General features: G+C 40.2%; 1 protein-coding gene across 41 annotated transcripts in view; it reads left to right on the top strand.

The window, feature by feature from the left end:
- Positions 1-14,661, top strand: part of EPB41L2 (erythrocyte membrane protein band 4.1 like 2) — a 212,434-nt gene that overhangs the window by 88,797 nt on the left and 108,976 nt on the right. For 40 of the 41 annotated variants that reach the window (XM_021088293.1, XM_021088255.1, XM_021088313.1 and 37 more), the window contains one exon: positions 13,007-13,491. In XM_021088293.1, the coding sequence (XP_020943952.1) occupies positions 13,021-13,491 (471 nt within the window). In that variant the 5' untranslated portion in view covers positions 13,007-13,020. Of the gene's footprint in view, positions 1-475; positions 497-13,006; positions 13,492-14,661 lie in introns of those variants that run through there. The other variant, XM_021088084.1, reaches the window with a different exon arrangement.

Consider the following 14,661-nt stretch of genomic DNA (forward strand, 5'->3'; position numbering starts at 1 on the left):
AGTGTAGGCTCCAGCTTGGTGGCCCTGTCATAGTGTGGGGAGTTGATTGAGTTTGACAAGCTTTTGTCTTATGACCTATTAAAATGCAGCGTCTGCAGCCTGTGCATTTATCCTGTGCAGTTAACCTTGGTGGATTTGCCGTTAGCTTATTTGGGAAAAGCCTCCCGAACCGCTGTTGTTTTTTAGCTATAGAATTTTGAGTTTGATGCACACAGAAATAGTATTAGACTGGTTGTAGATGACCATTTGATACCAAGTGAGTTTTCGGATGGGGCTGGATAAGGATCCTGCGCAGAAGGTACTTGTGAGCTGAACTCAGAAAAAGTATCCTCCCTCTTGTCTGTTGCTGACCAGGGGAGATTTTTGATGTTACCTTTGCTCTGTTTGTGCCTGGTTATGATGCCGTTGGAAGAAATTGCTCATGAGAGTATTTTCCTTCTCTACAGGACATTATATTTAATGATGATGGCCCAAGTCTATCTCACCCCAACATTAGGTACGTCACAAAAGACATTTATTGAGAAGCCACCAGATGAGTGCCCTGGGAACACGCAGTTACTCATCTGCACCAAAGCTTCCCCCCTTCTCGTGAGCCTAGGGAAGAGGTGGGGACAGGAAGCATGACATCCTCGTGCTGGACAAGCCAGTTTGATTCCTGCTTTTCCCTGTAAATGAGGAGGAAGCAGCTGACCAAGATTGGAGATGTTTATGTGTGACCAGCTTAGGAATTTAATAAGAATCTTCCCATTCTGTTCTACTTTCCTTTGAAAACATTTCCTCAACTTTCAAAGAAATCTGTTCCAAGTTCCCTGTTCCAACTCCTCCAGCAGAAAATTAGGAATCATCTTTTTTGGCTTGCTTGCATAGGCACCAATAATATTGTTAGCAAAAGCCTACTTTTTGTGAGGAGGAAAAGGATATAAAAAGCTAGCAAGTTTTCGGATAGGGTTTGTTTTCCTTTCTTTTTTTTTTTTTTTTTTTTTTTCAGTGGATGCTAGATATACTTCTTAAAAGATGTCTGGTTGCTCTAAAAGCTTAGATTTTGAGATTTTTCTGCTTTGGAGAGCAGCCTGTAGAGGGTAAGTGGTGGATTGGTAAAGTATGCTGAATTAGAGGCTTGTGGAAGTCAATTTCTTTGAGGATACGGAGACAATCTTAAACCTCATACACCAGAAAATCATTTTTATTTTAGGCTGTCTTAATGCTACTGCTGAGCTAGAATAGACTGGAAGGCTTTTGCACCCAGACTGTTCATTTTGTGAGACCAGGGCAAGATGACAAGCTCACTTGTGGCAGTGTGGCATTTTGGTTGTCTCCAAGGAAGTAGACCAGTCATGCTTTGTTTACTTAATGCATAAGATATTTTAATGCATAAGTATTGTCCTCCTAATTACATATTCAAGTGCTTCAGTTTATGCAAACTTCTCAGTGAAAACTTTGTCTCCATAGGTGTACCTCTATACCTCGTCTGCCCATTGTCATCTGCCATTGCCCATAATCACTGCTGTCACTCTTCTCTTTGCTTTCCTATTTTCTTTATGTGTATATAGGCAAACATGTGTATGTGTATTCATATATTTATAGCTCCCACACACTTTGTGTTCCACCCACCAGGGAATAGCATATCATATGTGCCCGCAGAATCTTTTTTGTAATTTAGAGATACTTCTGTAATGACTGGAAACCTTCCTGCTTTTATTTCTTTGTAGCTGCATAGTATTCTGTCCTGTGAATGTAATATAATGTCACCTGTCAATGGACATTGATCCTTTGCATTGCAAGCAATGTTATAGTGAGCCATCCCTACATTATTTTACATATGGTCAAATGTATTCCCACAGCAGAATAACTGGTTTCGAATGTGTTCACATCTGGAATTTTGATAGCTGTTGGCAAATTGACATCCATTGGATCGGTACCAATTTATTCTTTTACTGGCAATTATAAGAGAATGCCTCTGTTCCCATAGTCTTGCTCAATGATTACATGATTAAGCTTTTGGATTTTTCCATTCTAAATTTTTAGCTTTTATTTATTTCTCTGTGAGTATGGTGAGCATCTTTTTTTCATGGGTGTTCACATGTCCGTTGTCTCTTCTTCGCTCTTTCCTTCCTCTTTTCTCCTCTTCTCTCTTTCCTGTACTTATTTTTTTAGCCCCCTTTTTCCCTGTGGTGGGGGGAGGGGTTGATCAGCCTAGCCATCTTAATTGTTTTAGGGCTTTGAATTGAGGAAATCTATAATTAGGACTACTGTATTTGCCTTTTTATTCAGCTTACTTCAGTTTTGGTAGAGAGCAAATGTTTCTAGCAAATACAATTGAGAATGGGAATTAAGTGCTCCTCAAAAAGCATGATGTTGGAAGTTGCTGTGGGGCATGGTGGGTTAAGGATCTGGTGTTGCTGCAGCCGTGGTGCGGATTTGATCCCTGGCCTGAGGAATTTCCACATGCTGCAGGTGCAGCGAAAAAAGAAAGCAAAATATATAATATAAAATAAAATAATGGTAATTCCGATTTGTATTTTATGAGTGTTTAACCAACATTTCCCATGTGTTACTTCCTGTAGAGATGACAATGGTAGTTTTAAAGAAAACTATCAGCTTTTCAAACTAGTAGCAATTTCTGAATCTAAATTACCAAAATTTCTGAATTAGTGATGAGAACTTTGAATATTGCTACCTCTGTCCCCCACTAGGCTGAGAGTAGGATTCTTTTAATTTTCCTTGCTGTGCTGGCAGCACATGGAAGTTCCCATGCCAGGGACTGAATCTGAGCTACAGCTGTGACCTATGCCACAGCTGCAGCAATACTGGATCCTCAACCTGCTGCATTGGGCTGGGGATTGAACCTCACACAACACCCAGATCCTTAACCCACTGCACCACAGCAGGAACTCTGAGAGTAGGATTCATTCATTTGTATTGGTGATTTCTGGTACATCTGCTTTGAAAGTACTCAAGAAACATTGGTTTTGAAAGAAGGGGCTAAGATAGTGATGTAACCCACATCCCGAAAGTAGGTGAAACTTATTAGGGGCTCAATTAGAACATGTTGTTTAGGATCGTAAACCACCAAATGGTAGTAATAGTTGATTGATATTTGCTTTTCAACTGATAGTGGACTTTAAGGAATTGTCGTAGGTGCTGGTTCTACAACAGTGGAGTTGTTCGGAATTGGTGGCAGGATTGACTGAAGTCTCTGGAACTGGACAGCCTGGGTTTGAATCCTGGCTCTTCATGGTCGTGTGGCACTGCCCATGTTATTTATCCTCTTTTATTTATTTATTTTTTTTGTGCCCACTTTCACAGCATGTGGAAGTTTCCAGGCTAGGGGTAGAACTTGTGCCACAGTGGTGACACCTGCACCACTGCAGTGACACAGCCAGATTATCTGCTTTTTACTTCTTCATCTGTACCACGAGAATACTTTTAGTTCCTACCTGAAAGTATTGTGAGTATTGAAGGAATTGCTGCATGCAAAGTCTCTAGAACAGTGTTCAACCAATACCTGTATTATCATTCGGTATTATTATTTCTGTTCTCACTATTAATATGGCTATCATTAGTGAACAAACGGATATAGTCCCTTCTTTTACAGAATTCCCATACGGTGACAGTGGCCCACCATTTACTTATTTATTTGTTTTCTTTAGGGCCGCACTCGCTGCATATGGAGGTTCCCAGGCAAGGGATCAAATCAGAGCTGTAGTTGCTGGCCACCACCATAGCCACAGCAATGTGGGATCTGAGCTGCGTCTGCGACCTACACCACAGCTCATGGCTAACACCTGATCCTTAATGCACTGAACAAGGCCCGGGATCAAACCTGTGTCCTCATGGATTGTAGTCAGGTTTGTTACTGCTGAGCCATGATGGAAACTCTGGCCCACCATTTGTTATGAACTTATTATGTGCCAGGCACTTTATGTAGAGCATCCACTTTAATCCTTAGAGCCACCCAGTGGTTGTGTATTAATATCCCCATTTTGCTTATGAGGAAACTGAGACTTGGCAAAAGGCTAAACAACTTGTCCATGGTTACGTGGCTAGTCTGAGACAGAGCCGGAATTCTAATCCTGGTCTAATCTGTTTAGTTCCCAGAGTTAATCTCCAAACCATCATATGTTATTTTATCCAAAGATGAGTTGGCCTCCCACACAAAGACTGTAGCTCCAGCTTTGGCCTTTACAAAAGTTAGGCCCCCATCTGAGAGAAGGAATTTGAGCAAATGCAGTTCATCAAAAATTCTGAGCATACAACCCACTGTGTGTAGTTGATTGATGAAGAGCCAGCAGTGTTCTGGATGTCTCCCTCACCTTGATGAATGTGTGCTGTTGGAAGGCCCCATATGACAGGTTTACGTGCATTTTGATTATGAGAATAATGTGCACGATTAGGATCCTTAATGATTTATGCACAGCCTCTGTATCCTGAGCTCCAGGAAAGGGTATCTGTTTCTAGAATGTCCTCGGTTGCTTGTGGAGAAGACTTGCCTGGCACAGATATCTTTCTTGACATGATTCTTAATGAGAGCAGCAGGGATTTGCTTTGAACAGTAAGATTGTTACACTTATCTTGGGTGTTATTAGGGTAGGGTACTGCTTTGATTTTCATATACCCCCTCTCCAATATAGAAAGAAAGGGAATCTTTTTCTTTGAACTCTAAGATAGTTTGTTTCATTTTTATTTAGAGTTGTTAGAATGAAGAATTAATGGTTTATCTCACTAATGTTAACTCAGAGACAAAGTTTTTAAAAGTCGAGCACCTGGAAAAAATGGGACATTTTGACAACCATGGCTCTTAGGCTTGAGGGCGATAAAACCCAGTGGGGGAGGGATCATTACCTGAGATGGTTCTTTATGTGCTCCCAGTTTCTTAGGACTTATTTTCTAATGCTTGTCTCAATACGCAGAGGCTAATAGTGGTTGCAAATAACTCAACCTCCGGCTTAATTGTTCAACCTATAGAGGATATGTTATTTCACATAATGGGATGCTCAAACGCAGGGCCTGGCCGTGTGTCGCCTGTGTAGTGGGCTGGTCCTCTTCTCTGTGATTCTCTCGCTGGTGCCCTCTGCTGTATGTCACTTTGTCCTCAGGCCTTCTCCCCTCATGGATTATTCAAGATGGCAATAGCATTTCTTTTTTCTTTTTTTTGTCTTTTTAGGACCGTGCCCACAACATATGGAAGTTCCCAGGCTAGGGATCAAATCAGAGCTGCAGCTGCTGGCCTACACCACAGCTCACTGCAACACCGAATCCTTAGCCCACAGAGCAAGGCCAGGGATGGAACCCACATCCTCATGGATACCAGTAGGGCTTGTAACCCTCTGAGCCACAACGGGAACTCCGTCAATAGCATTTCTGAAAGTCACAGATACAATGTTCAGAGGCAGAAGAGGAGCCTTCTCTTCCTGTGACTCTTGGTAGAAGGAAGAATGTTTTCCCAGGAGCCTGCGAACAGACTCTCTACATAGAGTCTCCTTGGCCAGGGGAAGGGGGACCGCCATGTTTGCCTGAGACCAGTAGACCATGACCTTGTGGCCTGACCTGGAGCCAGCCTCTGTGGGCACCTGTGTGGAAAAGAGAGAGAAGCTGAACAAAATTCAAGTTCTGTTAAAAAGTAGAAAGGGTGCAGGAAATACATGCTCTGAATGTAACTTAATCCCGCCTAGACTTGAATTAGCAAGGGGCTACAGTTCATATCTTTTGTATATGTGGGCTTAATTTAAACCAGATGTTTGCTTATATCTTTATAGAAATACTTCTGTCTCTCTTATACATCCTTTATCCCTTTAAAAGAAACCAAACAAGTGATTTAATGTGTTAAGGTAAAGCACATTATATAAGGTGGGCAGAATTGACTTATTTTACTTTTAAATAATTTTTTTAGCATTGACTTATTTTATAAAATAACTCTTGTTTGTCCTCACCATATAGATAATTTAAACTAACAAATAGTCCCTTTGGAATGTAGCTGTACTTATTTGGATATAGGATGTCATATTTTCTAGACCTTTTGACACTTAAGAAAAATAAACCTACAAGGGAGAGGAATTATTTGCAGTCTGCTCTGTCTGCCTGTTTTTGTTATTCCTTCTCCCTCTCCAGATATTTCTTTTTCCTCTTTCCTCCTTCTCTTCCCCTTTAAAAAACATGTTGGCTATTATTTGAGAAGCATCACTCTTACTACTTGCTAAGTAGAGTTAGTTGGCTGCTAAATCATGCCTTTTTGGGGGTTGCTCTTTTGTTTTTCTCCCATCTTATCCTGTAAGGGATGATAGTGGGGGTATTAAGAGACCTTTTCTTGGGATACAGGCTGTTTGGGGAGGTAAAATAAGCAAGTGATTGTGGGTATTAGCAAGTGCTCCACATATCCTCTGTGCAGTCACAACAGTGGATGAAAACAAGATTTGTCAGACCCAGAAAATGGCCAAATTGGCACTGTGCGCATGTTGCCCATATTTTTTCAGTGTGTTACTTGGTGCACAGTTTTGCTTTTGTCTTTCTCAAAGTTCAAAGGAAAGCCTCTCTCCTACCTTACCGTCATTGCCTCTTTCCCCATTTTAGAAGTCTTGAGTCCCCTAGTGAATGGATTGAGCTCTGCTGCTAGAAATCAAAGACTTCCTATTGCTGGTCATCTCCGCAGAGGATGGAAGCCCCTCAGCCGGCAGCAGCAACCACCCTGTTCCCTGCACTGGGATTTGACTAACAGTGAGGGCTCTTAGAGTAGGGCTGGTTCTCTCAAGGTTTTAACAGGAAACATCTGGACTCAATAATTAGCATGAACTTCTTGCTTGAAGTTCTTTGTATGAATGTCTAGAGTGTTATCTTTTTGCTTTGCTTTGCTTGCTGTTGTGCTCTGATGGAGGGCCAGTGTTTTCAGTAGCATAATGTGATGTGATAGGTAATTTAGGCTAGTGGTAGAAACAGTACCTTGGAATTTATCTGTGGGTTTGTTTGTTTTTTGTTTTTGTTTTTGGTCTTTTTAGAGCTGCACTTGCGGCATATTCCATTTCCCAGGTCGAATCAGAGCTACAGCTGCCAGCCTATGCCACAGCAACACAAGATCCAAGCTGCACCTATGACCTACCCCACAGTTCACAGCAACGTTGGCTCCTTAACCCACTGAGCGAGGCCAGGGATCGAACCTATGTCCTCATGGATACTGGTTGGGTTCGCTAACCCCTGAGCTACAGCAGGAACTCCTTATCTCCTTTCTTAATCATAAGAAAAAAGAATAGTTTCACATAACACAGCCCCTTACCTAACTAGTGCTGATCCTCTGTTGATGATGGTTTTCTGCTTGGTTGTGTGTGAAGCGATGCATGCTTTTTCTCATGGAGCTGTTACAATAATGAACACTTTTATTGACCCAGATGGAGCATGCCAACATGGTAATTGTGTCAAAACCACATGCCTGTCTAATGGGCTGCCTGTTCACAGCAGTGTTCTTTTTGGTTGCTGATAAGTAGAAAGGTCTTTACTTAATATGTTATATAACTGTACTAATGATGGATTTTAGGTATTTGTAATTAAAGTTTAGTGGAATGTGCATTGCTCGAGTCTGGGAAGCTGTGGTTCTCTCTGGTTTTGGCTTCACCCTCTGACTTTGTGATCTCAGGCCAATCCAGTCTTTTCAAGCCTCAGTTTCCTTGTTGAGAAGATAAAATGAGAGTTTCAGACCAGATGATTTCACTGCATGCATTCAGTAAATATTTAGCTGGTGCCCCTTATGTGCCAGTTTAGATGCTGGGAACATAGCAGTGAAAAAAAAAGAAAGATTCTAAGATCCCAGCCCTCAGGGGGCTTTCATTTGAGTGGAGGGGCTTGTGTTCTACTGCTGGAGTTTCCATTTTGGTGGGCCTTTTTGTATTTAAAGGCTTATCCACATTTGAAACTGAGCATTACAGGCATGATAATTATGGTGAATGGATGTGCTGTAATCATGTTTTCTTGGTGGTGGTGATTTGTTCAAGAACCATTTTATCAACAAAGAAGGTAATGTTTAGGTTTGAGCTTTGTTGCTCTCTTGAAACTTCAAGGATGTAGTTATTTACATAAATTATACCCACCCTTATTGTTGAATATTTACAATCCAAGTAACCATTTGCATTCTATTTTATCTTGTAATTTCCCTTTGGATGGGCAGTTCTTAGAACTGAGAAGTCTTGCGCATACAGCCATGATTGAGGAGGCCTGCATTTTAAGGCTTAGTTGTGTGGTTTATCTGTGCTCTTCTGCTCTGTAGTAGCTCTCTTTCTTTAGTTTTGATCCATCAGCTCCGTTTTGAGAACATGGCCATGTGATAACCTTCAAATACGACTTTCTGTGTGATGGGAACTCATCTGTAAATTTCTTATTTGGGGGAGGGACAGGGCTTATTTTTAGCAAATCACAGAATAGATTCATGGGTTCAGCAGTCATTTTGACAGACTGGCATGAATCACTGAGGACTGAGCCAAGGGTTCCAGTTGTTTCCATCTTTCCTACGCAGTGTGGACTTGTGACTGCATTATGAAATACAGGTGTACACAGTTGTGTGGTCCTCCATTCAGTGGCCTTGGACAAACCCTTTAACTTCTACTCTTCTGTTTACTACCACAAAATGGGGATAATACCTACCCTGCAGAATGCTTTGAGGAGCAGAAACTCTGTGTGTGATGTCTGACACAGTAAGCAGTGACCGATCTATCTTATGATTAAAACATAAATGTTAACGCTTTTAACATAGTAGTGACACTTTAGTTTTATATTTCATTGCTTTTAGAATATTTTGACCCCCAAACCGTCTCCAGATTGTCTCTTCGAGCCAAAGAAATTAGCTGCCAATTACCATGGTCAGCTCAGACAAGCGTGCGGCACTATTGTTTTTAATTTTTACCAGAGCATTGATTCAACTCTCAGAATGTAATTAGAGACTCTGTACTGATAGTAAGCTTTGGTCATTTCGTGATTAATTAAGTTCCACTTAATTGGTACATGGAAAATGGTACCTTAAAGAGGGGAGAAAAGGTTTTCTGTACAATATGGAGCCGGTTCAAGTACTCATCAGGGTCTTATTGGAAGATACGGTTTTTTTTTTTTTTTTTTTTTTTTCCTTTTTAGGGCTGTGCCCATGGCATATGGAGGTTTCCAGGCTAGGTCTTGAATTGGAGCTACAGCTGCCGGCCTACACCACAGCCACAGCCACACCAGATCCAAGCCGCCTCTGGGACCTACACCACAGCTCACAGCCAGGGATTGAACCCACAACCTCATGGTTACTAGTTGGATTCTTTTCCTGTGAGCCACACTGGGAACTCCGGAAGATACGATTTTGAATTTTAAGTGCGTAAGAATGAGATGTAAAACTGGGCATGTGTTTCCTTTCCTGTCGCATCGCCCTCAAGGACATTACTGTCCCCTGATCTTCCTGTCTTACTTGATGTTTCTTCTCACCCTTGTGCCTTTTCCCTCTGCCTGGCCCTTAAATGTCGGTGGTGATAAGCGTTCTCTTCAGGACCCTCTAAGCCCTAACTGCACTTCTTCTCTAGATGGTGTCAGTATCATTTGTGCTTTTAGTTGTCACCCATATGATCACAACTCTCAGATCTCTATCTTTGTACCTGGGGCCTCCATTCAAGACCTCTGTACAAAGTGGCCAGTTAGACACCTCCACAACCTTCTCAGTCACAATGAATTAAAAATCAAGTTTATTTATGTTGGCCACACCTTTTTTTCCATGGATGGTTCTGCCATCACCCTCATCTTTCGGAACCTGGGACTTTTCCAGCACTCTTTCTTCTCTTTGACTTGCCGTTTTTAGGAGATAGCACGTCATGTCCAGTTTTTTCTTTAGCATTGGGTTCATTTCTTATCCAGTTCTTCACTGCTTCTGCCATAGTACAGACCATTCATTATCTTCTTATGCTGAACTAGAGAATCAGCCTCCTGGATGTCTTTCTGTTTCATTCTTTTCTGTCATCCTATGCTTTACAGCAAAGTTGGGCTATCTGAAATGTGAATCTGATTACATTACTTAAAGAGCTCATGTGACTTCTTGTCTTAAAGTCAACCACCAGACTTTTCTTAGTATGACACTCCAAACCTTGGATGTTCTGGCTTCTGCCTACTTCCTACCTATCATCACCAATTCACCTCACCCCTTGCACCCCCACTCACGAGCCCCCACTTTATGTATATAGTGTGTTATTGTTCAGTACTTGTTTCCTACAGGAGGAATATTCTCATGTTTCTGCACACTTGCCTATGCCTGGCACATGCTTCCCATTTTAACTCTTTTGCCTGAATAATGGATACTCATTATGTTAAAGCAACTCAAATGTCAACTTTTGCAGAAAGGTTTGCCTCCTGATGACTCTTTTTTCCTAATTTGGGTTAAGTATTTGTCCTGTGCTTTTTTTTTTTTTTTTTTTTTGCTATGCCCATAGAATGTAAAGGTTCCTAGGGCAGGGATGGAACCTATGCCACAGCAGTGACCCAAGACACACTAGTGACAATGCTGGATTCTTAACCTGCTACACCACAAGAGAACTCTTCTCATGTGGTTTTGATTTTCATTTCCCTAATGATTAACAATGTCCAGCATCATTTCAAGTGCTTTTTGGTCATTTCTTATTTGGAGAAATACCTGCTCAAATCTTTTGCATATTAAATATTTTTTGGGGGGTGGGGCACAGCATTGTAAATCAACTATACTTGGATAAAAAGACTAGAAAATGTTTTTGGTCTTTACTGTTGTAAGAGTTCTTTGTATATTCTGGGTATTTTATCAGATATGTGCTATTTTGAGAAACAAGTGTAGTACTGATATATGCTGTAACATGAATGAACCTTGGAAAAAAGTATGCTAAGTGAAAATGCTATGTGTTGTATGATTCCATTTATTTGAAATGTCAAGTAGGCAAATCTGTATAGCTGGAAGTAGTTTAGTGATTTCTATGGACTGCAGAAAGGGGAGGATGGAGAGTTAACTATTAATGGTACAGGGTTTCTTGTTGGGACAGTGAAATATTCTAGGATTAGATGGTGGTGATGGTTGCCCAACTTTTTGAAATACTTGGAGCCATTAACGGTATAGATTAAAAGTGTAAATTTTATGGTATATGAATTATATTTCAATAAAGCTGAAAAAAGAAAGCAAGCATAGTTTATTTTTTGAACCTTTCAAGTTTGTACAGCTTTTAACGATAGCTGAGAAACTTCCTTTTGGCCAAGGTTGCTGGCCTTTGAGTGCTTTTGTTATTGACAAGAGAGGAGAGACTGTACTGTGCCTGCTGTCCCTGCCTATTGTTTTTTATTTAAATTTTTTTCCATTTTTTTAAATTGAAGTATAAGTTACAGGTGTATAACATAATGATTCACAGTTTTTAAGGTTATATATTCCATTAATAGTTATTATAAGATACTGGCTATATTCTTTGTGCTGTCTAGTGCATCATCGTAGCTCCTTTATTTTATACATAGTAGCTTATCCCTCTTAATCCCTTGTCTCTATCTTGCACCTCCTTTTTCTTCCTCCCCTCAGGGGGAACCACCGGTTGTTTTCTATATCTGTGAGTCTTTTTTTTTAATTTACTAATTTATTTTTCAGATTCCAAATATAAGTGATGTCATACTGTATTTATCTCTATTTGACTTACTTTACTTAGCATAATACCCTCTAAGTCTATCTATATGTTGTTACAAATGGCAAACTTTCATTCTTTCTTTATGGCTGAGTAATATTCCACACACCACCTCTTCTTTATCCATTCATCTGCTGAATAGACACTTAGGTGGTTTCTGTGAATTGGCTGTTGTAAATAAATGTGACTATCAACACCGCAATGCAGGTATCTTTTCAAATTAGTGTCTCTCTCTCTCTCTTTTTTTTTTTTTCCAGGAATGAAATTTGTGGGTCATATAGTAGCTCTGCTTTTAGTGTTTGGAGAAACCCCCTCATGCTGTTTTCCACAGTGGCTGCACTAATTCATATTCCTACCAAGAGTGTACAAGTGTTCCCTTTTCTCCACATCTTCACCAGCATTGGTTATTTGTGTTCTTTTTGATGATAGCTATTCTGGCAGATGTGAGGTGGTATCTCATTGTGGTTTTAATTTGCATTTCTCTGATTAATGATGTTGAGCATCTTTTTCATGTGCTTGCCTATGTCATTTGTGCTGCTTTACCTCAGAAGTCCCTTTTGTGTAAAATTTAGACACTTGGCTGCTTTCAGATTTAAATTTTGTTTTCATTAGTTGTGATGGGATTGTTTATAATGTGCATTTTACCCCCACCCCTGTGATATCCTCATTTGGTTCAGATTAGAGGCTCTAGATATTTTTTTCATATAATAGCATATACCAAGGAAACTGTGTATGAGGCTGGGTGGGATGGAGGTTTGGAGTTGTGATTATAGTTTTAGTACCTTTCTTAGAAGACTGACCTTTGCATAGGAATAGATAGTGAATTGAGGAATTTAAAAAAGAAGACTTTTTTGTTCCAAATTTAATTTTCTTACAAGTAAAATATATTTTTCTATGACCTAGAATTTTTGTAGCTTTTTTTTTAATATATAAAATCACAATGTAATGTGTCTCAGAATTTGCTAGCATTAGCAGTAACATTTTTATATTAGAGAATAAGGAATACCGCATATAGAGAAAAGTAATTTTCCTTAAAAATTGAAACTTTGAGGTGAATTATTATTTATAGCCAGATGAAATCAAACAAAAGCAATCACTCTTTCTAGAGCATTTGATAATTTGAGGTTTTATCTGTACAGAATCAGAATTAGTTCTATTGTGATGCTAGTTTTGGTTCTTTGATTCTGAGAGAATTCTCAACATTGAGGGTAGCAATCTCCATCTTCTCTTGTGCTTATGAACTGTCTTTTTCTAAATCTATTTTCTCCCTGCCATCTCTCTGCCGTTCCCCCCTCCCCCTTCCTTCCCCTGCCCCTTGCCTCCAAATTAAAACTGGGAGAATTTGTAAAACAACCTTTGGTGATTTGTTTTGTTCATAGAATAAGCTGTGACCATGACTACTGAAGTTGGCTCCGCGTCCGAGGTGAAGAAGGAATCTGACCAGTTAGGAGCAGATGCAACCAAGGAGAAACCGAAAGAAGTAGCAGAAAATCAGCAGAACCAGTCCTCTGATCCAGAGGAGGAAAAGGGTTCCCAGTCGTCTCCTCCAGCTGAAAGCCAAAGTAGTTCACGCCCCCAGAAGAAAGAGAGAGATCCATCTGGGAGCAGGGGCATTTCTCGGTTCATACCCCCGTGGCTTAAGAAACAGAAGTCCTACACCTTAGTCGTGGCCAAAGATGGAGGAGATAAAAAAGAACCTACCCAAGCTGTTGTGGAAGAGCAGATTTTGGCTAAGGAGGAATCTCTTCCTGAAGAAGGAAAGCAGGCCAAGGGTGATGCTGCGGAAATGGCTCTGCAGAAACAACAGCAGATTAAGGTTGATGTCAAGGAAGAGAAACCTCCAGTGAGCAGTCTGGAGATGCAGGTATGTCTGCAAAGTGATTGTCTGGAAATGAAAGCTCGATGGCCTAACCATGTCAACAAAAAGGATTTGTTTGTTTTGCATCATTTCCAGATGCCTTGTATTCAGATACTGCTTTGGCTTACTGTACGTGGAATATGGGACTCGGAGGGTCTACCACAGCCTTCCTCTGTTACAACTTTCCAAAATGATAAAAGAAAGAAAAAAAAAATCCCTAAGTAGGCAGATCATGAGAATTCATATCCATTCCATTTAGGGTTAGACAGATACTTTCAGAATCCTGCCTTTTAAATAATAGGCACTTCTGTGTCTTTTTTTTCATATTCTTTTCTGTTATGCTTTGTCACAGATTATAGTTCCCTGTGCTATACAGTAGGACCTTGTAGTTTATCCATTCTATGTATAATAGTTTGTATCTGCTAATCCCAAACTCCCAATCCCTCCCTCATTTCTCCTCCCCTTGGCAATCACAAGTCTGTTCTGTGTCTGTGAGTCTATTTCATAGATAAGTTCATTTGTGTCATATTTTAGATTCCACATCTAAGTGATATATGATACTCATCTTTGACTGACTTCACTTAGTATGAGAATGTCTAGGTCCATCCACGTTGCTGCAAATGGCATTGTATCTTTTTTATGGCCGAGTAGTGGTCCATTGTATTCGTCTGCGTGTGTGTGTGTGCATGCGTGTGTACACACCACATCTTTATCCAGCGATCTGTCAGTGGATGATTTGGTTGTCTTCATGTTTGGCTATTGTAAATTGTGCTGTTGTGAACATTGAGGTGCTTGTATCTTCTTTGAATTGTAGTTTTCTCTGGATATATGCCCAGGAGTGGGAATGCTGGACCATATGGCAACTCTGTTTTTAGATTAGAAATACTCTTCTCCATACTGTCCTCCATAGTGGCTGCACCAGTTTACATCCCACCAATGGTGTGGGAAAGTTCCCTTTTCTCCAACCCTTCTTCAGCATTTGTTATTTTGTAGATTTTTTTTAATGATGGCCATTCTGACTGGTGTGAGATGGTATCTTATTAGAAAAATGCAAATCGAAACAAAAATAATTAGTGATGCTATGTATCTTTTCATGTGTTTCTTGGCCATCTGTATGTCTTCTTTAAAGAAATGTCTATTTAGGTTTCTTGCTCATTTTTTGATTGAGTTTTTTTT

Source organism: Sus scrofa, chromosome 1, assembly GCF_000003025.6.
Source record: "Sus scrofa isolate TJ Tabasco breed Duroc chromosome 1, Sscrofa11.1, whole genome shotgun sequence".
Lineage (NCBI taxonomy): Eukaryota > Metazoa > Chordata > Mammalia > Artiodactyla > Suidae > Sus > Sus scrofa.